Raw genomic sequence first — 23,692 nt, forward strand, 5'->3', positions numbered from 1 at the left:
AGATCATGAACTTTGTTGCATTTAATAACTTTAGTTTTTAAAACTTATTTTTACTTAATGATATGATAAGAAAAACATGAGCTCGCAAGATTGAGAATCAACCAAGTGTTAAGATATTTATATAAAATTATGATAATCTCATAAAAAATAAATCAAAATAAACTATAAAAATTAATTCAAAATCAATCAAATACTAAATGATAAGATTAAAAATCAAATACTAAATGATAAAATTAAAAATAATCAAAAAAAAAATAATCTAAAGAAATGGAATTAAGAAATAGCTAGGGACTAATAGCCATAAGTAATCTTTATTTTTCACTTCTTATAATCATTGAAGTGGGACTATATGGTAATGTAGGAATGATCATGTTGCTGAGCCAGCAATTACACGATCATGCAGGATAGTAGATTAATTAGAAGACACTCAGGACTTAGAAAATGACTACAAAGAAAATCTTGCAGCATGTGCGACGGAGGTGTCTTTGTCGAGTAACATGATATTTATGTATAAATATAAATGCAGGGCTTTGTTAGATATCTGATTGTTTTCTTAATTTTGTAGCTGTACTGTAATGTAGATGATTGCTCCATCAGTGATGACTGAATGAATTCACCCAGATAGAAAATTAATAGCTTCCATGCCATCCATGCGAACAGGATATACCACTTTTGTCCATGTGGTTGATAAATAAGTAGAAGACACAGTAAATAAAGCAAGCAATCAAACCTAACTTTTGTGGGGCTACTTTCCTCTCTCTCTCTCTCTGTGCGTGTGGCTGCTGGGGGGTTTGAAACCGACCTCCATGAAACCGAAGAGTCAATTATCGCTCGTGTCTTGTGCTGAACCTCCCATGGGGAAAGGAGGGGAGGGGCGATGGGGCCTAGGACCATGGGGGGTTGATGAAATGATGTTGATCCAGTGCTTGCTGAGTTTCATTAGCAAATGATCGAATGTTGATCCAGTGCTTGCTTAGTTCCATTAGCAAATGATTGAATGTTGATCCAATGCTTGCTGAGTTCCATAAGCAAATCATTGATTGCTAAGGATATGTTAATGTTCCCATTTGGAATCATGATGAAAAAAAAAAAGACGATAAATGGAAAATCAGTTGGTTTATAGCATAGAGGTAGAAGAAAATGATGTTATAAAAATCGTGACAAAATCAGGATGAAAAGATTTTGCTTTTAAAGTTTCAATCAGCGTAGCTCAAATGCTTCAGTCAATAAGAAGAGCTGAGACCAAAATATAAATGTATATATAAATATTTTATTTCAGCTATTTTTCATTTTATATTTTTTTTATTTATCTTAGAGATTTATTTTGATTGCTACATACAAATAATTCTTGTTTTAATAAATACAACTGATCTATCTTTATTATAAAATTATAGAAACAACTTAAAAGATTAAAAACTATTAAAAAATTTAATATTAAACAATTTAATAATAAAAGAGGATATTAATTAAAATTTAAATTAAAAAATAATAATTTTCTTTAAAAGCAAAAATATCAAGAGCGAAGGGACATCAAATGAAAAGGCCCAACAGCACATGATTTTTTTAAATAACATTTTTTGACACGTCATCCATCCACCATGGCCACAACATATAGTCTATTGAACATTTTATCAATCATCAAAGACAATTGATATATCATCTACTTCTTTTATTGAAGTTCTGTCTTTCCAAAAAACAGCTCTATTTTTTTAAAAAAAAAAAAATTAGCCCTTGTTTTCTTTTTCAACAATAATCTATAATTCTATTTTGAAAAATTAAATTTTAATTTAACATCAATATATTTTTCACAGCATATCAAATATACAAGAACAAGAAAATAAAAACAAATCTGTACCGTGCCAAATTCAATAACCACATTAAAGAAAAAATAGATATGAACAATAAGGTGACCAAACAAGGAGAAAAACTAAAAAAGCTTTGCCATTCTAATAAAATCTTCACCAAGATTACATCACTAACGCTACTGCTACTCTCGAAGCCGAACACCCCTTGATGATATGAAGCTTTAAGCATGGTTCATGTAGGTTAGAAATAGAAAAGATTTGGGGATCAAGGCATATTAAAATCCCCCAAAAGTAGAAACACTAAGAAAAAGTTCTTATTTTTTCATCCCCACATGAATTTATGAATACATCACATAAATGAATGCTCCACGCAAGCTTTTCGTTGCTGCTTCCACTAAATCTCCATTGCCGTAATAAAATTTAAGGCAGAAGAGTCAGAGTAGAAGGAGCAAAGAGAAGCTCGGGAAATGGACTGCCCTCCATTTAAGGACAATACTACAAAAAAAAAAAAAAGAGGAGGAGGAGGACTTGTTCTGTCAAGAAGAAGACTCCTCCTTGTTCATCTAGCTAACCTTATCCTGCAGAAAATTCTACTTTTATAGAAAATGTACAACTTTCAAAAGATGCAAATACTACAACCAGTTGATGAACTGCTGCCTTTTTCCGTAGCTGAACTATGTTAGTTATCCGATGGCAAGTCAGTACACCCACTGTTGTCTGTTGCAGGGACCTTAGATGTCAAATATTTTTCACAATACCTTTGGGCCCTTTGAGGAGCAATGATCTCAAGAGCGTTATGGAGACACTTGCGATATGAGAAGTCCTCTATCGTCCCATCTGTTCTAACAAGTGAAAAGCAGCGTGTATCTTGATATTCTGGGTGGTTTATAACCTGTAATAAAGGATGGGAAAGGAAGCACCCTCAAACCTTGTGCACTTATGAAGATTGCTTATATTATTTCAACCACAAGATAGGAACAAACAACCACTTCAACAAACCAAGTCATTTCTCTGTACATATCTGTCAACCCAGTATGTAGTTGATGTTACATATTAATTCAATCAAAACGAAAATAACTTCAACAGTGACCAATATTTTATCAAAGGAATATGGAATACAACGTTCTGAACACTTTCAAGTTTCAACAAAAGGGAGATATTAGTGTGTGTGGGTGTATTTTTTTTTTCTTAGAACAAGATACTTTCCAAAAGTAATATGCAGGGAGAGACCTCATGAAATTGATAAAGAAAATATGGATTAAAAGAACTAATTCCTCTCAGAAAGTTGTATAATCCAGAAGCCAAAGAAGTGCCAAACATAGTTTCATTAAGTTACAATAACTCTACTATTGGTTTCCGGCTTCTTTCATGCCTACCAGATTTTAAATCTCAGGTCATTACCTCCACAGTATAAGCTTACACTGGAGGGTTTTCTAAGCCATGATACAATCTCATGGTTATCTGCTGTGACTGTTAAGGTTTTCAGTGTGGCATGATTTTTTAACCTTGAGTTTGTGATCATTTTCAACAATCTCAGCTAGTCAGAACCTTTGCAACTCTGGAAATTGCTATGTGAGGTACATGGATATGAAATCTTTATTCAAACATTTATATATTCCCATACCTCTGGTTTCTGCATTCTGAACATTTACACTGATTTTTACTGAAATAAACAAAAAAAAGGTAAAAATTAAAAGCCAGCGTTGTGTTTGCTCCAATGCAACTCTGGCTTTAATTTCCTTTTCTCATTCTTTTATCTTGTTTATAAGATAACAGAATCTGTCTCCAAACTTTAGTCATGCTTTAATACCATAAACAGATGTCCAACACGTAAGAAAACAGTCATAGTTATCCAAACCAACAGCACCAGAAAATTAGGCAATGGAAACAGTTATAATTATTATTATTTTCAAAGAGCTTTTGCATATTTGATGAATGAATCATGACCATCTTTACACAAGTCTCATAGATTTTACATACCTTGATGTCTTTGGCTCCAATTCCAATCTTCTCATCTCTTCGAGGATGGAAATATAAAGTCATCATCAAAACAGACTTGTCTCTCTCATTTAATTGTTGGTCTACAGAGTACCTACATCCACACCCATTTAAAGATTCGTTAGGACCTTCCACTTCACCAATCTCTCTGAAACGGTGAACTACTAATATCTCTTTCATTCTTTTGCAAAGAAGCAGATCTTATTAAATTGACATGATCTTGAAATAATCAAAACAAGGGGCATGTTGGGAATGAGTAAACACTTTATCTTTATAAGACCCGCCAAAAGAATAGAATAATGTTTAGATCATTGACAAGACTACATCCACACCCATTTAAAGATTCATTAGGACCTTCCACTTCACCAATCTCTCTGAAACAGTGAACTACAAGTATCTCTTTCATTCTTTTGCAAAGAAGCAGATCTTATTAAATTGACATGATACTGAAATAATCAAAACAAGGGGCATGTTGGGAATGAGTAAACACTTTGCTTTGGTACATTGACAGGATCATGTATATTGATGTCAAGCACCAGCATGAACATAGAAAAACATGTATGAGTGGAAGAGAAAACAAACAATTCATAAATGGTTGACGGTTGCTACAACACTATAGATACATCAGTCAAACCAGCTGCACACTTGATAAAAATTTCGTTTCAAGAATATGCAAGAATTACTTCTTATATCATGTTTCTCCTCCGCCATTAACATATGCATTTTACTGCCAAAAAACTGGTGGAATGTTTGCACATTAAATGCACCAGGGAGATAGTTAAAAGGAAAAAAAAGACCACCTCAACAAAAAGGTAATAAAGATGCAAATAATTTTCTGCAAGGGCAACAACCTTTCCACAAAGTAAGCAACAATCTTGAACTAGCACCACAAAAGCCTAGAATCTTGGCAAGACAATCCACATGGTAAGCATCACTCTTGAACTAGTAGAACACAGGTTCTTCAATTTGTGGAAAATGCCACAGAAAATGGACTAATTAAAATTGCATTGAAAAAAAATGTGGCATAAAAAAATCATGAATGATGACATCAGAAATATAAATGTATCATGAATTCAACACCACAAGCATTGCATCAAACTAAGACAAAAATAGAAAAAATTCATTTGAGATTTAACTTACTTCTTCAAGATTTTTCTCACTGTATAGGACATCCGTTGAATGTCATCATATGTAAGAAGACGTCGTAGGAATGATCTAGGTATACCCTCCTTTACTTTAAATCCTTTACGGCCACAACCACCAAACTTGTGCAGAAATTGAGCTCCACATTTATCAGATTTATAGATTTGAGCATCCAGTACTCCAAACTCAGTATTCTGCCCAGGAGTTATCATTTGGCTTCCCAGAAGGTTATACACATCAACAGGCTTTGAAAACTCTAAACCCTGATGAGTGAAGATGAAGCATAAAAACATAAGGGATTAGACAATTATAAGAAACGTTGTTGATGCAGGGGAAAGAAACATGAGGACATCATTAATGACAAGGACTGCAACTCCTATGTAAAGTCGCAGGATACATGCTTTATGAATGATAACCATTCAAATATTATTCACTCCCTCAAACTCCTGGAATCCCTTTAACACTCAAAATCCTTTCAGCAAAACCCTTATGTTCACTATGGAACTTCTTAAATTTTAGCTTCCCAAGAACTGGGAAAAGATAATTGACATCTAACCTCTTGTTAACTACTGCCTAGAGGAACAATGTGAAATCTACCTTTCCAGAGTATACAATATCAAATTGTCCAGTCCCAATGGCAGGAATCTTTCCCCATGCCAAAGCATCTATGCTTCCCTGGAGATCATCAACCACTCCAGCCTTAGCAGCCCTGATAAAGCAATCACCAGGATTCTAGAACAAATTTCAGAAACAAAACATGAATTATATTTGATTGAAAATATCAAGAAAATATGAAAGTTGCGCAGCACAAAGCAATGAGAACTAACAGAAAAGCATGCTTGCACAAAAGGCGTTGAGACGGAAGCATGCTCTCTTTGTCGTTTCAAGCCTTTTGCATTTAGGCCAACAAACTCCCCAGTAACTGAGAGACAATTTGCAACAAGAAGCAAATGTTCAGGAAGTAATGTCTTGCCAACATCAGACATTGCAGACTGCAAATTCTGTTTTCAAAAATGTGTTAGTAATTAGTCCAAGTGACAATTTCCATGAATGGTCGTTTTAGAAAAAAATATGATGAGGTGACAATATATTCTACATACATTGAGAAAAAATTTCCATCCAGCATCTATGCCATAAGCCAAACAGCATTCATGTATGTTATCTGGATGACTACGAGCCCAGTCAATAATATCCATTATTGAGAGACAGTCATCCATAAGTTGGTTCCAGAGTCTTGTTTTGTCAGATCCTCTTGACATGTGAACCCTCAAGAAGAGCTCACCACGGAGACGATTATGAGATTTTGGTATCTTGGGCTTATCATTCCACAAAATGTCCACCTTTCGTATCTCCATGAATCCTAACATCAAATCAGAAATGTGGTATGTTATAATATCAACAACTTGTCCACTTACATTATAATATCAACAACTTGTCCACTTACATCTAATCCAAATGATATATTATGTTCATGACCAACCTTTTATAACTGTTTCAAGAAGGAATGGAATCATAAGGTCTTGAATTGTCTCCAATTCTATGAATTCATTCTTGGAAGTTTCAACTATGGTGACAGTTATGCAAAATGTTTCTTTTTTTTCCTTCCAAGTGTCAGCTACAGTGCAGTACCTGGCATTTAATCACCAAGTCAGAAAGAACAACAGATCTCCATGCAGATTTTGAGAGGTTTTGTAAAGAGTCTAGCACCAAAAAAGGGCACAAGTGGTAATGATAAGTCATTATCTCATCCAAATGGGATACACTGCAATAATCACTGATAAAGAGTGGAAAAATATACAAAACTTTGAACCAAAGAACAAAGAAACCATGAAAGGAAAGGGTCAAGAAATGAAAGACATAGGGAATGACCAGCAAAATGATTTGTTGATAGCAAATATAGTGGAAATATTTCGAGGCACCAGGCAGATTAATAAAGCGAGGGGAAACATGAAGGGAATACAAGGCAACAAATTCCAATACAAAGCTCAAGTATATTTAGGCCACAGGTTCATTTGTAAAGCAAATTCAAAAGTGACTAGGAAACCAGAAAGTATGAATCCCAGTTTGTCAGCAGGGGGAATGGGTGGGTTTCACAAATAAACCTCTTATTTTGATATGCATTATTACTCTTAGCAATTAAACCAAGTTACAGTGAACAAATATGAAGAAAACCACAATCAGACATACGAAGAGGAATAAACTCAAATTCAGGAAAGAAATTGTTCCTGGATATTGAGACAGTCAAGTTTTAATTAAAAAATAAAAATTCATTCCTTAGATGATTACATTATGGAATTTTTAGCAGTTTTACAGCTGCTAGGTCTACAATTCTTCTTCAGTTTTAGTGAAATGACAAGAAAAATAGAACAAAATTTTAACAACATAATGCAGAGACCTAAATTATTCTCTGGTCTCTAATTTGATGGGTATTTAATAACCATAGAGCATACCTGCTTGTTATTTGCACTTTAGGAAAACGAGTTTTTGATTTACACTGCTTATCAAGGGCGTCAATTATGTAGTGCATCTTTAGACTTCTCTTCTTTACAATTTCCTGAAAGGAAAAAAAACTTTATGCAAGATATACCACTTTTACAGATGTACTAGAGGTAACCAAAATATTTAGTTTTATTACCTTGTATACATGAAAATGGCAAACCCAGGGACTAAAATGCATCCTGCCATCACTTTGAGGGGAAAAGCTAATGCCCAAATACACATCAATTAGCAAAAAAAATAATAAGCATTGTGATAATAATTATAAAAAAAAATGAAATATTTACAAACAGTAAACTAGAAACTGACATTATCCTGACAAAAGAAACAATGTCTGAAAAGAGTAGTCTCTCTAAATGGTTCTGGACTTCTAATGCTGCATACTCAAAACCATGCCTCTGTCTCCCAAGTTTCTCAGACAAAAATAGTGACATAGTTTGGTGAGCACTATTCCTTTTCAGACCACACTCCAATACATTCTGTGCAATTTATCAGATGATGATTAAAAGAAGTCAGGATATTCAGGGATAATAGTATAATAATTACATTAAGCAAACCATGATACCTCAATGGGAAAATAGAAAAGGTTCCAAGACTGGGATCAAATAAAAGAAAAGGAAAATACTTCTGTGGCACCAACTATACATGCACTTCTCAATTGATTTCATGAACTATAGCTATTCAGGCTCCATTTCCAAAGATTAAAGAATAAAAAATAAAAACATGTTTCTGTCACTTCAACTATGGATGTATTCCCCACTTCATCAAACTATTTTATACCACTTTAAGCTCCAGTTATGTACAGTTGATGTGTCCTAATTCCATAACTATGGAAATATATCTAGTGTATCTGCATTCTTAGCTTCATTGGGAGTGGGAGGACAAGAACAAGTTATAAGCACCCCTCTTAATAACACCTCATTTATCTGTTTATGCTTTTGGGATGTGGCAGGGTCTATTCACCAAATTTTGGACATTAAAACATCATCATGTAGAAGCCATTCCTGAGTGCAACATCAAAAGATATGCTTGCAGCTGCAAGAGCAGTCACTTCATGCAAGCCAAAAAAAAAGGAGCTAAAATGCCAAAATAGTAACAATTTGTCTTTAAATCACCCCCTCCAGTTCCCAAAATGACAAAAAAATTGTGAGTAAAACTGGGTAATGGACTACATCTACAAAAAGTAAGCTGATGGATGTGTTTACTGTCATTTGCAAGTGACCTTTGTAACTAAACTGATAGATGTGTTTACTGTCATTTGCAAGTGACCTTTGTAACTTGCAAAGCATAATAAAATGAAGCTTCCACAAACTTGAGAGGGAGAAAGGGAGAGAGGGAGAACCTTCAGATTCAGCAGAGGTGATTTTTCAAGTAGGCTGATTGGTTGATCCAGGGCACTGTATGCAGCTTCAGAGATGGCACATGCAGCCAATGGACCCACCGGCCGGCCAGCTATCCCATCACCTTTATTGATCTCATCAACACTACTAGATGGATCCATGTCATCAATATTGTAAGAGAATTGAACAAGCTGATTCCCGTATGCATTTCTAACTGTTCCATCATATGCACCATGCAAATCACGCATGAAGAACATCATCCTTCGAAACAAAGTCCCAGGAAGATCAGCATTGTCACTGAAAGAGCTATCTCGGCTTGTTACTGAATGAACAAAACACTCAATAGGATTCAAGCCAGATAGAAAAGAACCTTCAACAACAGCATGTGGGATGTAGCGCTTGGCAGATTCAGTAGCATCATCAGCCTTTTGCTTATGCCAACCAGCACATGAGAGCTGATGAGGCATTCTGAAGGACAATGAAGCCAGTGCATGTTGCAAGCCTAGACACATGCTATGCTGCACTAATTTCAGTAGATTACCCTTGCTTCCTGCCTTAAACATAGCCAGAAATGAGTTGTCTTTACTGGCATATCTGTATACTAAACTTTGAATATCCCGAAACACTAGCCTGAAAGCATCAACAGAAGATTGACTGAGTGCAGCAGATCTTTGCTTCTCATAACACAAGCGCTCTCCATCAAAGGCCATAACACAATAATCCTCTTCACTGCATCCAGAAAGGAAACGCAATCGTTCTACATTGCACTGATCCTCTTCATTATTTCCAGTGAGGAAATCCCGACAGGAATCTACCATCAAATGTTTCAAGTTGCATGCATAGTCAGCATCTTGCAATCCATACCAAATTTCATCCATCATGTTTTTCCGTGAGTTAGAATCAGGACAGAGGTACAGATCAGATAGAGAAACACTCAAGCCCCTCATTGATAACCATTCACAAAGAACTCTCTGAGCTGCATACAAGAAATCAAGAACCTGACCATGGCAATGTTTCACAAGGCTTTGGAATAGGTTACCATCAGTGTCCCATAGCCAAAAGGACCCTTCAGAAGAAACAAGATCACCATCTCGAATGCAAACATTGCATGATGGAAAATCATGATCAAATCCTACAGGTAGGAGCATGCTGATCAACTGCTTTCCAGTCCAAACAAGAGCATTAGCTGAAGGAGCTTTAACTGCTGGCAACAGGAATCGCTCAGGTCGAAACATTTGCAGTTGCTGCAACTCAAAAGAACTTAAGAAAACATCATCCTCCAAAACCAAGTGAGCAGCAGTTAAACTATCTTGACTTAGAGAAAGAAGATTCCTGCCACTCTGCCAATTAGTTAACTGCTTATCCAAGGAAACAAGCTCGGTTAGCTCAACTCTGGTGTCAACCGATTGAGGAACATAGCCATGCAGACAATCACCATCGAAATCAGCACGGAATGGGGGACAACAGAGAGGATTAATTGCAAGAACCGAAGGCACTGGAAGCACTTTAACACAGAGAGCAATGAGGGAGTGTTGATGTATGGATGGGGGCCTATTGATCAAGACCGTATCTCCATCATCAAGAGGTCTATAAATGATGTCGCCAAGACGAAGTTCTTTCATGTGACGAACACGAACCAGATTCCCTTCTCTGCGAACATGCATGTCACCCTTCTCAAAACGGCTTTTCTCAAAACAAGCATTCAACTTCTCCCAATTCCAAGCTGTGAGAGATTCTGAAACTTGCAACCTCTCAGCAATATGACAAGGTATGCCAATTTCGTGCAGCTGGAGATTAGGATCCCCTACAAGCACCATACGGAATGAATGATCATTCCGTTTACCTAGAATGACATCCTTGATCCATCTCAAACCAGATGCGTTGTTAACATAGTCGTTGCTTTTCTTAGGTTGAGCAGTCCAAGGATCAATATTTCCTGACTTGTCTGGGTTTAGCTGTGAATTAGAAGAATAAATTTTAAGAATAAAAGCACAAGATTTTTGCAAATATTAAATGATTCAAATCCAATACATTTTAAGCAAAAATTAATAAAGGAAGCCATGTCTTACCTTAGAAGTTTTCAGACAGTCCATGACGTGAAAACTCAACGTATTTGCTACCCCTCTGAAATCAACCATTTTTTTGTAAGCCCTAGTCCGTGCATCCTACAACCACAAAGGGCACATGAGAACATCTTTGGAAGTTTTCCAAGCTGCTGTGACATGCAGTCCAAGACAACCAAGACAAATGAAGTGCTGGGAGAAACAGTTCTTACAAAGATCAATCGCTGCCCATTAGAAAATGCATGTGTAACTTCTGTCACACGATGAGAATTTGGTGTTACGGGGAAACAATTGAGGAAAATTGTGTTTGTCTTCAAAATAGACAATTTTATTAAATTTGGATCAACATCTTTCAACATATGTCGAACCTGAAACAAGAAAGGTTGTCATCATGTACACATAAGCTTAGTGTAAGGCAGAGATAACATGAATAAGATAGTAGCAATCAACAAAAAATGCATAAAAAGAAAAATACAATAGGACAAAAGGACAGCAAGCTATATTTGTGAATCAATGAAAATGCATTAAACCTGAAGCCACACTAAGTTCCAAATAAAACTCAAAACTATGATGCATATACAAAAAAAAAGAATAAGCAGGAACGTTGTTCATTATTTATGAATGATTCTAAGGGTATACAAGCATACAAGGGCATTCTAAAGAATATGTGGACACCAGCTCCAAGAGATTCACGTACTTTAATGGGCAGTTGAATCATAATTAACCTATCATTCAACCCATCTTATGTCCGTCACTCCTTAAACCTCAACACCCAGCTCTTCCTGGAAAGATACAAAAGAGATTAAAGGAAGCCATCAAACACCCCAACACCACCCACATTTCTCCTCCACATTCTATTCTGTAACAGTGGATTTACAAGGCACATCTTCGTGATGACAACAGTTTTTGGTGGCAGCTTAGCCATTAAGAATTTTGGCACCAGCATATAAATCATGACAAGAGGGCCATAACTCATGCAAAGGAAATGGTCTTCTTGCTGATAAACTTGATTTTTTAAAATATGAAATAATTTCTGTCACCATTTTTTGATCTATTTAGAATAGCAGTATGACTGCCTATGCTAGACCTCACATTAAGCCAGATATGCCATAGCATATCTGGACCCAGGATGTAGAAGGTTGTGATAAATTGACAGTCAGCATAAAACTAGCTGTATCATTTTAAAGAGATAGGTCCTAGTGGAAAACGATTAATGGAAACTATTCAACTAATCCAGGAACAGGTGTTGGTCAGTTATATAACACCATAACTGATTACAATGAAATGCTAGAATTGTCATGTTTGTAGATGTTTGGTACAATAAGGGATCAGGCAGGAAACATGAAGTCAAGATATTAAATTCATCTCTCTGTCCTTGTTTGGAGTTTTCACATATGGTGAAACTATAACATACTAAAAGAAACGGGTCCAAAATAGATTGATGACATTAATTGAAGTGGAAGGTTAAAAAAAAAATTGCTTGAAATTCAAGTAGAAATATCGGGTGACTGAGACATCAAGATACAATAAGGCAATGATGTGGAACCTGTGAATGTGATAGAACTCTTCTGTTTGGTTTTGCGTTGGTTTCTTCCTCTTCTTCTTGTTCATCTTTTGGAAAAATATCCCAATAGTCAGCAGCCAGAATTTTCTTGAATCCTTTCTGGGGTTTGTTTGACAATGTTTCCCTGATCTCTGCTATAATTGCTGTTTTTCTGAAAATTTCTTTGGAGGAGACTTTGAATTTCATTGGTGGATACCAACCTAGTGAATTTCCCTGTTTGCAATACAGTGAATAATATGAAACCACATATGAGCAAAAGAAAGAAGATTGCATCAAGTGCTGGACAGACTTACAGCACAATATTTGCAGCCCTTTCTCTGTGGATTTTCTTTAGTTATCAACTCTGTCGCCTGAATACATGCACAAAATAGAAAAGGAAAAACATCAATAAAAGGAAGACCAGATCACCTGCAGTAGTTCACATACAAAGCACCAAACACTGATATTATTGTATGGAAGGAAAAGATGATCTATAATATATCTTCAACCGCAAACAAAAACAAATTTCAAGGATCTAGAACAGCAAGAGGAAAGAACCATCCCAATGGAAAAATTAATGCTTTCTCAGAGTTTTCCAAACCAAACCTGGTGATTCATTCAATGAACATGGTAAAACAGAAAGGTTTGTGCTAATTGCCAAATGCCAAGTGATTAGATGCCCTATCCTAAATAAATTGTAAAGAATCTGTGCTAATGAAAAAATGCCAGGTGATTAAATGGCCAATCCTATATAAATTGTAAAGAATAATATACTTTTTTAGATCAACCCACGACATAATGAAAAGCAAATTCATGTTGTGGATGATTAAGCCTCCCAAGAAAATTCTATTTAACCTGAATAACACCTAAATATTTGCTGTGCTTAACTGCTAAAGTTGTGCCCCACACAATTAAGGTTCTCTACTGATCTACTTCCTTCAAAGCACTTCTACTCTTCAAAAATTGTTATATTTGAATTAAAAAAATATAGCTTTGTTTTTTATCCAAATCACAGGGGTAAAAGGAAGAAAAAACTCAGCACAGTATAGTCTGTGGAAGTGGAATACATTACAAACGTGAACCTAGTTAATACACTTAACATGACGCTCATGCAGGTGCTCAAATCCAGATTTAACATATCTAAATGCATGCTTGTGTTAACATTCATTCTCACATGGATAGTTTTGATTACTAAATAAAGTAAAAGTGAAAATGGAGACAAATCTGGCAACAATCACAAATAAACATAGAAAAGAGCATACATAACTGAGCCATAATACAAAAACTTTAAGTTTATCACAAGAGAAATAGCAAAAAGGAAAAGATTTAAGCACAGGGAACGAGGTACCTGACCTTGGCCAATCGAATAGATTTACATCCTGGGCAAATTTTATTCAGAATCTGTACAACTTCAGACAAAAAGTATGGATGTACTATAGTGTATGGAAAATTAATAACACCAAAATGACCTGAAAGTGATAATAATATATTAGCACAATCTCCAGTCGCTATAGATGCTAATCTGTCAGCAGAATTTAAGTCGACATCCACAATACCTTCACACGACTTTAAATCCCTAGAGCCACATGTGGGGCACTGCGAAGATGGATTTGGAAGTCCTAGCTTAGGATTAGTGACCTCACTTAGAGCATCAATATTTAGAACTGAAAGTTTTTCCTGTCACAATATGACAAGATGAATCAATTATTTGATATGAAAAAGCACTACCTCATAAAACTAGAAATATCAATCACCACTTGAACTTATGTAGAAATTGGATGACCATTTTATAAAAAAGAAAAGGTAGCATGTCTAAATTTTGAAATCATCAGTATCAATAAATAAGCCAAAACAAGAACTCAGAATTAGCATTGGATGCCAGAAGGGTTTTGGAAACAAACAGAAGCTTGATAGAAGTAAATTTACCAAACTGAAAGAAACGATACACCTTAGGGGATGTGGAGAGTCACTGGGTTTATAGGGAAGAATGAACTCTCGAACCTTACTGAGTGGTTAACACACAGAGATATGAATATAAGATGTTAATGCTGCTATGGGGATCAAAGCTGAAACACTACCGTAAAGAATATTGCTGTGATGGCGCAGCAATATTTAAAAAAAAAAAAAAACAGAATCCAACTAAAAACGCATACCATATCTGCCTCAGTTAAAACACCAAAAGCTATCCCAGTTATTAGAGCAGATGGCACTTGATGCTCTTCAGAAAAATCAATCTCCATTACACCCAGCAAGCTTATCACTACAAATCAAGCAACCTGCAGGCCCCATGAGATCATAAGTGCAGGGAGGTCGTGGCAAGTGCAACAACCAGAAAAGATTAGAATAAAGTAATAATTCAACAACTTTCATAAAGGGAAGGAAACTTTCCTATGCAAAAAAGTTGATTTCTTTAAACCTGTTAGTGGTGTAGCAAGGAATCCTTGCAAGAGGCTGGGTCAACCTAAAAAACAGCAATCTAGGTATTAGGAAAGCCAAGGAAATGGTGTCATCAGCATATCTGAAGCCATACTGAGAGACCTTACAGCTTATCCACCCTATTACTGTCAAAGAAATGAGCAAAAAGGGAAAATGGAAAGAAGAGACCAAAAGTTAATACACCATCTATGGCTGATTTTAAAAATCTGAAGATTCAATGAAACAACATAATTCAAACATTTAGTTAAGATTGTTAAGTTTACTCATTTTTCTTGTAAGAAATTCAACTATCTACTATACTGTCTTAAACAAGCAGCAGATGTTTCGCATATATAAATGCATCAACTTCAAATGTTGGCTGTTACTCCCAAGCATGCCAAAGGGGTGATTGCATCTAGTTCATTCTTTTTCCTCTTCAGCCAAACCAACAATGAAATTGCCTCTAGAGGCAAAAGATAGCAGCCAAGATAGCTTCTGGCTTTGTGTCATTCCGTGAAATTTAACTGCCGTGCCTCTGAAATACATTATGACCGCATTCAATGATCACCAGATCAGAGTTCACCAGATTTTCCACCATCAAAGCTGGCACACAAGCCTGGAATAAAATGACACTACAATGCAATCATAGCAAGAAACAGTCACTATGACCAAATTACTCAATTTATGTTGCATAATGAGTAATCTTATGGCGCTCAACATGTAACTAGAGGCAGCATAACAGATACGGGCCCATAACACAAATCAAATCACATGACAAACAGCAACCACTTCTGACTCTTTTAGACTGGAGTCTCATACTCTTGCGGCTGAGAGTTGATGTCGCTCTTGCTGCTGAGAGTTGACATCGCTCTTGCTGCTGAGAGTTGACGTCGCTCTTGCTGCTGTGAGTTGACGTCGTATGGGCCCATGTTGTCACTAATCACAACTTATACACCATAAAATTTCTATTGCATGGCACATCCAATTAAATGAAACGTACGTGTCACACATGCATCACGTCAATATACTCTGCAGTTTCATCCGTTATCCACACCTTTACTTATGTTTTCTCCTACTATCCAATCATAATAGCAAGTCAATTGATAAGAATATTGGAATCATCTGAAAAACAAACAACAAAAATGCCAATCTACCAAATTTAATTCTAGCAGAGAAAAACATACATTATTGGATGCAAACATCCGGCAAGTCAGCGAATCAAAATCACATACTCAATCATTAATCCCCTGCTTTCTGTAGTTTGGAAATTTTGGGGCACACCAATTAATTAATTATCCACCAAAAGAAAACGTACTCCCTCCAAAATCATCATAATTAAACACCTAAATTTATATTTCTTAAGAGAGAGAGAAAATGAATTTGACAGCAATGATCCACTATATCACTCGTTAATCAACTGGATGCACAACAAACACATAAATCCCCCTACTTTTGTTGGCTCAATGTTTCAAGTGAAAGGGCAAAAAGACCATGGACCTAACTCAAAACCAACAAAAACTTGCACTTTATAACCATCAAGATTCATCAAAATAACAACAATTCACTAACCACATTGTACAAAGTTCCACTTTATAACCATCCAAACAAGAAATACTAACACATTCACCAAAACCCTTGAATTCCAACAAATCCCCCGCAATCAAAACCCGCATGCAAACACACTAAAACCCAAAAAAAAGAAACCCACATTCGAGAAAATCCAAAAAACAGGAAATGATCATATGATCAGTGTCACTGATCAAACAACCTAACAAACAAACACGCGGAATAATAATATATGCAATAAAACAAGACCTCAAAAGTTAAAAAAACATGATAATATACTAACTTTAGTTTGTGTAAAGAGAATGTACTATAATTTCTTTTGGTTCTTGATACAGGGGATTCTTTGCTTTTCCAGTGAAACAGAGGAGAGTAGTAGGGAACCTGGAGGGCGTGTCTAATGGTGGCTAACGAATATAGAAGGGAGCAGCAGAGTGGCTGAGCGGTGAATAAAGTGAGTAATTGAGTGTAAGTGAGGCGGGGAATGGAGGCGCTTCACGCCGCCGATTAAGCAAACGACACGGCCCCGAGTTCAAGGTTTTCTTTTATGCCTTTCTGGGAGCAGACCGAGGTCCTATATCGAAGTGCTTCTTTATTGCTCAGTTAAAGGACTTGCCTTTTGTTTTAATTACGATTCTGTGACTTTTGGCTTTGCAGTGTTTGTTTTCATGGTTTTAATATATTTATACTAAAAAGAATTAAAAAACTATCTTTATATATTTTTAAAAAAACATTTTAAAAATGAAACGCCAGACAACTATGTTTTTATTTTTGGCACAGCAAAAAAATTGTTAGGTTTATAAAGGACAGCAATTCTCTTAAGCATTATCCTTAATTGATATACTGATATTAAAAATAATCTTAAAATATAAAAATATTATTAGTATATTTTATAAAATCTAAACTAAAATGATAGCACGAGAAACAAAGTCATTTATTATGGGAATCAATGCCTCTGGTTGGTTGAGTTAGATTATTTACCATGGGATGTATGGAGGAGGAAGAGGAGGAGGTAGTCATAAATTTGCTCGGAGAAAAAAGTATGTAGTTGTGTAGAAATTAAATGTGCTGAGTAAAACGGTTAGCCGTATTGATGGAGCACGTATTAAGAAATTGCAAGAACAGCTTGGTTCAGGGGATTGCTGGACGAGAGTCACCATTGGTGTGCAGAATCGGGCGCCTGATTTGCCAAGTTCACAATTCTGTTTTCTATTTTTTTTAATTAATAATATAATAATTCGAGTTATATATATCTTAATTAATTTTATAAAAATTAAAATTAATTTTAAGATTGTGTGGTTTCATTGTAAGATTTCAAGATTCAATGAAGTAGAGAAAATTAGCATGGCAACAATTTCCAAGCACCCATCAGATCCTCAATTCTATTTTCAACACGAATCAAAGAAAAACTGATTGCTTTATAATCAGCGAATCAACAAATCAAAATATATTCATTCTAATCTTTATACTGATTCTTTATTTGAAAAATAACATCTATGATCTCTCGTGTGCATTGTCTTCAATCAACTAGTCAATAGAAACAAAACTAGTTGTTTATGATTGCTTTATAATTTTAACTATAAAGAGAACTAGGTTATTAAAATTTTATGTTAAGATGTAGATATGATTTAATAATCGGATAAAAAGTTATACATATTAACATAAAGTTATATATTATAAAAAAAATATTTATTAGTTGTTAAATAATTATTTAAACCCCAAAACTTTAAGTTATTAGTTGAAATTCTAAAATATGATTCATGTTAATTTTTAATATAATTCCTTAAGTAAAAGTTTTTTAGAGTTAAAATTTGTATAAGCTCACATCACCTTATGTTATTAATTTATTTTAATTAAAAGAAATAATAGAGGTGATGAGATTAGAATTAATGTATTGTTTGGTTAGCAAAAATTTAATGTTATATCAAAGAACCATCTTAACTCAAAATCTTAAAATGTTCTGAAATTACTGTATTGTTTTCATCCACGTCAATTATTGTCATTTAAAATCATAGCGATGAGACTAATAATGGGATGGCCCTTATAAATATGTTGTGTTAAGAATCCACGATAAGGCATCCTATACAAAGATATTGTGTTAAGGACTTATGATGGGATAACTTGCACAAAGATATTAAAAACCCATGATGAGGAGCTCACGCATTAAAGGATATTCTTGATGGAGAAAAGTTTGTAACTAAAGGTTAAACTCAAGGATGAGTTATTTTTATTATAGGAAAATCAATGCAGGAGTTTTTTTTTTTAAAAAAATAGATATTTTTCATAGTTATTTTCATTCCTCTATATCTTTACTTTACAGAAGGCTATCACAATCCCTTTACATAGCAAAAAAAAAAAAAAACTGAAAACTCTAATAACACAAAATAGACAAAATAAACTAGGAAAAAAATATTATGTCTATACAAAAAAAAAATCCAGGAAAACATCACAATTAAAAATAAAAAAATAAAAGTAGGAATAAATAAAATTAACCAGTGAAAATATTTATTTTTCTAAAAAAACTCATGAATATGTATCTTAGAGTTTAAAAGAATTTGTCCACGAGCTCAATATTCAGTTAGAAACTATCTTTCATAATACATATATATATATATATAATTTTATGAACTACCTCATTTTAGGTCTCTAACAAAATACTTTCATAAAAGATCCCTCGTTATACATTCTTCACACGACATTTTTGTATGGGATGCCTCGTCATAGCTCCCAACACAAGATCTCAAATAAAAACAATTGATACAAACATAAACAATACTCTAATTCATTAATGTTTTTTTTCTCGTGAAGGAACTTCTTCATCCCCACTTATACAATCATATCATGTTTTGAAACCCTTTTTAGCTATGATTGTTTTATAGCACATACTTAAGTAAAATAATCAATAAAGATTATCGGGTTCTATATCAATCAACATCAACATATCGTAGGATAACAATCAATTCTCTCGTAGACCATGAGCACTATAAATATAGAAAGACTCTCAAGATAATTAACTTTATTTCTCAATCTTCTCATTTACCAAAAAAAATTATTACAACTCTTTGTATAGGAAAAAAAACTAGAAAATCCTAATAATACTTAATAAAAAAATAAACCAGGAAAAAATATTTTTCTCATATAAAAAAAAATAGAAAAGAATTGTAATAAAGAATAAAAATAGAAATAGAAAAAAATAAAACTAATTAATAATAATATTTATTTATAAAAAAGCTCATGCATCACTCTATCCTTAAGAACCTACATGTGGCTAAGTTTGGTTCTCTTAACCCTTTACTATTTTTTTATTTTATAGTTTTATTTTTTATATTTTAAAATAAAATTACCTTTAAATAAAATAATCACACTAGTATTTTAAAGATCATACGATTATACTATTCTTTAAAATAAGATTACAATATTTTTGTAGTAATGTTAGCAATTGCTTTATGAATAATTATATATAAACCTAATATGCATATTTTTAAAAACAAATTATCATGAATATTCAATGAGAATAAAATATTTATTTTTAATTTTTAATTGCAAATTGTTTGTACATTATTTTCAAATTACTTATTCCTTTATTTTCACATACAACCACATAAAAATTATCAAAACATATGTTTTTTTTATTAAAATTTACTTTTCAAACCATAACAATTTACTATTAAAAGAACTATGGTATGAATAAAAAAGATATGTTATTATATGTTTCTTAAAAAAAAAACCAGAGAGAGAAATGCTTAAACAAGGAAAACGAGTTTGAAATAAAGAAAATTTTGGCAAAAAATAACAAGAAATAAATTGTTTGCCAGACACAATGGTGTCATTGACAATTTCTTGAAAAAGAAGATCTTTTACATGTCAAATATGGGTTATTCCCCGTATTGTCATAAAAATAAATTGACATTTATGTATCTTTATGAGTTTTTTATGTAAATAAAGTAAAACATAGTTTAAAATGGTATCATATCTATTACCATGTTCAGGTCTTTCCTTTTTTTAACTCATTTCTTGCACACGTGTTTGAGTTTTGATCTTGAATAAGAAAAAAATTAAATTTGATATTCGGGATTAAGTTATCTTTTTATAACCTCAAGCAGCCTTGCTTGGTAGAGTAGAGAAAAGTTCGCCCCGCAATAATTTTATAGAAAAAAAATTAAAAATGTTAATTTTTAATAAAATATTAAATATATATATATATATATTAAATTGAAAAAATATATGAGTTAACTTGTTAAAATAACAATCTAAATCACAAGATGAAGATAATTTTATGAAAAGTAAATAAAAACAATTACAATGTTTAATTTTTAACTAATTTAATATTGAATGATAAAAATAAAATAAAAATAAAAAACAATTAAAGTAAATTCAGACTAATATATTAAACCCGCAACTTCAATAATGAAACCAAAATAACTTCATAAAAAATAAAATAAAATAAGATTAACTTGTTAAACCCACAAACCAAGTTATGAGATACTAATAAATTTATAAAAAAATAAAACTCTATATTTAATAAATTTAATGTTCAAGGTTAAAATCAAGAAAAAAATTAGATTTATAAGACTGGTATATAGCCTAATAAAAAAATAAAAAACACAATTTTCATAATATTGAATAATAAAATTAAAAGATATAAAAATAAAATGCAAAATATTATTTCAATAAATAACATTTGATCATGAATATAGTGATTTAGCTATATTTTTAGTGTTTTGTTGATGAAATGTGAAATTAAAAAAATAAAAAAAAACATAAAAAACTATTTTAATAAATAGTGTTATGTTGGTGTAGTTACAGTAATTTAACAAATTCTTTAATGTTTTGTTGATGTTAATATCACATGATGAAATAATTAATTGAAACAGGTCAAGGAGAATATAAATCGTGTAAAAAAGGCGTCATCAGAGCAAGAATTTATTCATTTCACGCACAACGGGACTTTTTTATGTTTTTGCCACGAAATAGCAGTAATAATAAATAAAAACCTTGGATGGGGTAGTTTTGTAGTTAAGGAAACTGGTAAGGGTATTCTCTCAACGACAAATATCTTTATCCAAAATTATCCAGAGGAAGCTAAAACAACAGTCAAAGGACAAAAACGTAAAATGAGGCCAGAAACGTCTCTACAGTGATTGGCCAGGTCCTCTTGAATATATATATATATATATATAAAAAAAAAGTTTTGGGTTTGCGTGACGCACATTACACACGTTACACGTGGTGCTTTGCTATCTCTGCTGTTTCTCGACACGGTTATCTTTCTTCTTAACAGCGTGGTTCTTACATCCCATTTCCTTCCAATAACGCACCTTTTTTTGTCCTCTTAAAGTTATGTTGACATGTTTAATTTGCTGATTTTTATTATTGAAGCCCATGAAATACAGGTGAAAATAAATAAATAAAAGAGCATACGGGGACCATATTAAAAGAGAGAAACAATACAGGGTACCAAAAGTGACATTGACCTCCACCTTGTCACGTGCAGCTCTAAAAGGCAGCTATTTGGTGACGAGGGACAGGAAAACATAGAGCGGAAAACCAATTGATTCTGTACTCGATCGTATCCAAAAGATAAATGCCAGAACGGAAAAGTTACTACGGGGACAGGTTTGGAAAGGTTTACACGTGGCAAGCATGCAATGGTGGCCATGGGAAATGGAGTAAAAGGTAAACAAGACAACCTTTGGTGTCTTCTCTGCTCCTGCTGTGTTAAGGGGCGAGTTTTGGGTCTCCAATTATTGGAACGTTACTTTTCAAACATGCCACTTCAGTATATGCTGTTAAGTCGCCGGTTGATACAATTGTTTTTTCAATATGAAGAAATTATTAAAACAATGTGAGCGTTCTTAAAACAATATATATATATATATAATAATAATAAATAAATAAATAAATTAACAACAAAAAAAACTATAAAGCCCAATTATTAAACAAATCAATATTAAATATAAAAATAAAAAAAATATAAATCAATTTGTTTAACCTGCTAATCCCATAATACCTAACAAAAAAATTAAGATAATCATATAAAAATAAATAATAAAAAAGAGCTTAAAGATCAATTTCTTACAGGTCAAATATTGAAAAAAATAAAAAAATAACCTTAAAAATCAAACTCAATTTGTGTTAATCTTTATAATATGTGATTTTGGTTATGAGCCAGGACTAACTCTACAAAAAATAAATATTAAAAAATAACACCTTAAAATTATACAATATTCATATAAAAACAAACTAAAATAAATTATAAAGACCAATTCAAAAGCAGTTAAATGCTGAAAGTTAATTTTTAAAAAAAAATTAACAAAGGATACAATCAAAAGACAAAAATTGAAAGGTGAATTTGTTTATAAAAAGGAAAAAGAAGGGCCGACGCAGCAGGTCAATTTTGAAATCTCCTTACTCGACTTTTTACCTAATCCAAATTTAAAATTAATTTACGTGGGAGTTGTCTCGACTTGATGGGTTTAAAAACAATCTGAACAATCAATAAAATACACGGTTTGACTTAAAAAAAATATATTAAAAAACAATAATTGAGATATATTGGATCAAACTATGTGGTTTAACCCACCAAACCCACTATCATAATCTAGACTCAACCAGGTTTAATAATTTCTTTAACTATTTTTTACTTGATGATATGATAATAAAAATAGGTGTTTGTAAAATTAAGTATAAACTAAGTATTATGATGTTTGTTTAAAATTATGATAACCTTAAAGAAAATAAACTAAAATCAATTATGAAAATCAATTTAGAAGTAATGAAATATCGAAGAAAAAAATACAAAAAAAAATCAGTCAAAAGTAAAAGAAAATAATTTTAACAACAAAGATGTTATGATTTTATCCTAATTCTTTTCGCATAGAAGACTAGATTGGTAACTCACATGATATCATGAGCAAGATCAAAATATTCTTTAACAAGAGAAAAATAGTTCAAGAGACAAATATGTTTTTCAAAAGGTAAGAGAAATTTAATAATGGTGTTAAATCTTGATAAAGTTAATAATACGATAAAAAAACAAGGCAATAATAACAATAACAAATAATATTTCTAAGAAATATTATCTTAGACAGAGTTAACATATCAAACATGAGATTTAAATATGAGATATGTTCAAATTACATTTTCATCATGAATTATAAATCATGAAATCAGGATAATTAAATGAAAAAAATAAAAGAAAACCACATATCCATTAAAAAATATATTGAATGATAATATTGTAAAAGAAAATAAAAAAAATGTTAACATCTACTATTTTTTTAAACCCGTGACCTGGATCATTAGATTGGAAACGCTATACATGAA

General features: G+C 32.9%; 1 protein-coding gene across 9 annotated transcripts; it reads right to left on the minus strand.

The window, feature by feature from the left end:
• Positions 1–1,916: 1,916 nt before the first annotated feature.
• Positions 1,917–16,967, minus strand: LOC105128991 (DNA-directed RNA polymerase IV subunit 1). 9 transcript variants are annotated; one of them, XM_011030868.1, is made up of 20 exons: positions 16,678–16,967; positions 14,781–14,849; positions 14,542–14,668; positions 13,945–14,065; positions 13,742–13,857; positions 12,703–12,759; positions 12,392–12,622; positions 11,058–11,213; positions 10,852–10,947; positions 8,785–10,737; positions 7,752–7,921; positions 7,582–7,648; positions 7,397–7,500; positions 6,427–6,575; positions 6,047–6,306; positions 5,774–5,947; positions 5,544–5,678; positions 4,944–5,209; positions 3,786–3,897; positions 1,917–2,697 (listed from the first exon to the last, which is right to left on the minus strand). In XM_011030868.1, exons 3-20 carry the CDS (start codon positions 14,626–14,628, stop codon positions 2,485–2,487), a joined length of 4,467 nt encoding a protein of 1,488 aa, XP_011029170.1. In that variant the 5' UTR covers positions 14,629–14,668; positions 14,781–14,849; positions 16,678–16,967; the 3' UTR covers positions 1,917–2,484. The 9 variants fall into 9 exon arrangements, with proteins under 9 accessions (XP_011029170.1, XP_011029165.1, XP_011029166.1 ...); XM_011030863.1 differs by having other exon boundaries at positions 14,542–14,664; positions 14,805–14,943; XM_011030864.1 differs by having other exon boundaries at positions 14,542–14,664; positions 14,805–14,949.
• Between the last annotated feature and the right edge of the window lie 6,725 nt (positions 16,968–23,692).

The sequence above is a fragment of the Populus euphratica genome, unplaced genomic scaffold, assembly GCF_000495115.2.
Source record: "Populus euphratica unplaced genomic scaffold, PopEup_1.0 scaffold48.1, whole genome shotgun sequence".
Classification (NCBI taxonomy): domain Eukaryota; kingdom Viridiplantae; phylum Streptophyta; class Magnoliopsida; order Malpighiales; family Salicaceae; genus Populus; species Populus euphratica.

What these genes read in the sequence shown, in the direction of transcription:
- LOC105128991 (XM_011030868.1), bottom strand. Translation starts at nt 14,628, where the DNA reads ATGGAGATTGATTTTTCTGAAGAGCATCAAGTGCCATCTGCTCTAATA. An exon ending in GAGTTCTATCACATTCACAG is followed by an intron (nt 11,214 to 12,391) that starts GTTCCACATCAT and finishes TTCTTGTTTCAG; the next exon opens with GTTCGACATATGTTGAAAGA. An exon ending in GATGGAAATTTTTTCTCAAT is followed by an intron (nt 5,948 to 6,046) that starts GTATGTAGAATA and finishes TTTTGAAAACAG; the next exon opens with AATTTGCAGTCTGCAATGTC.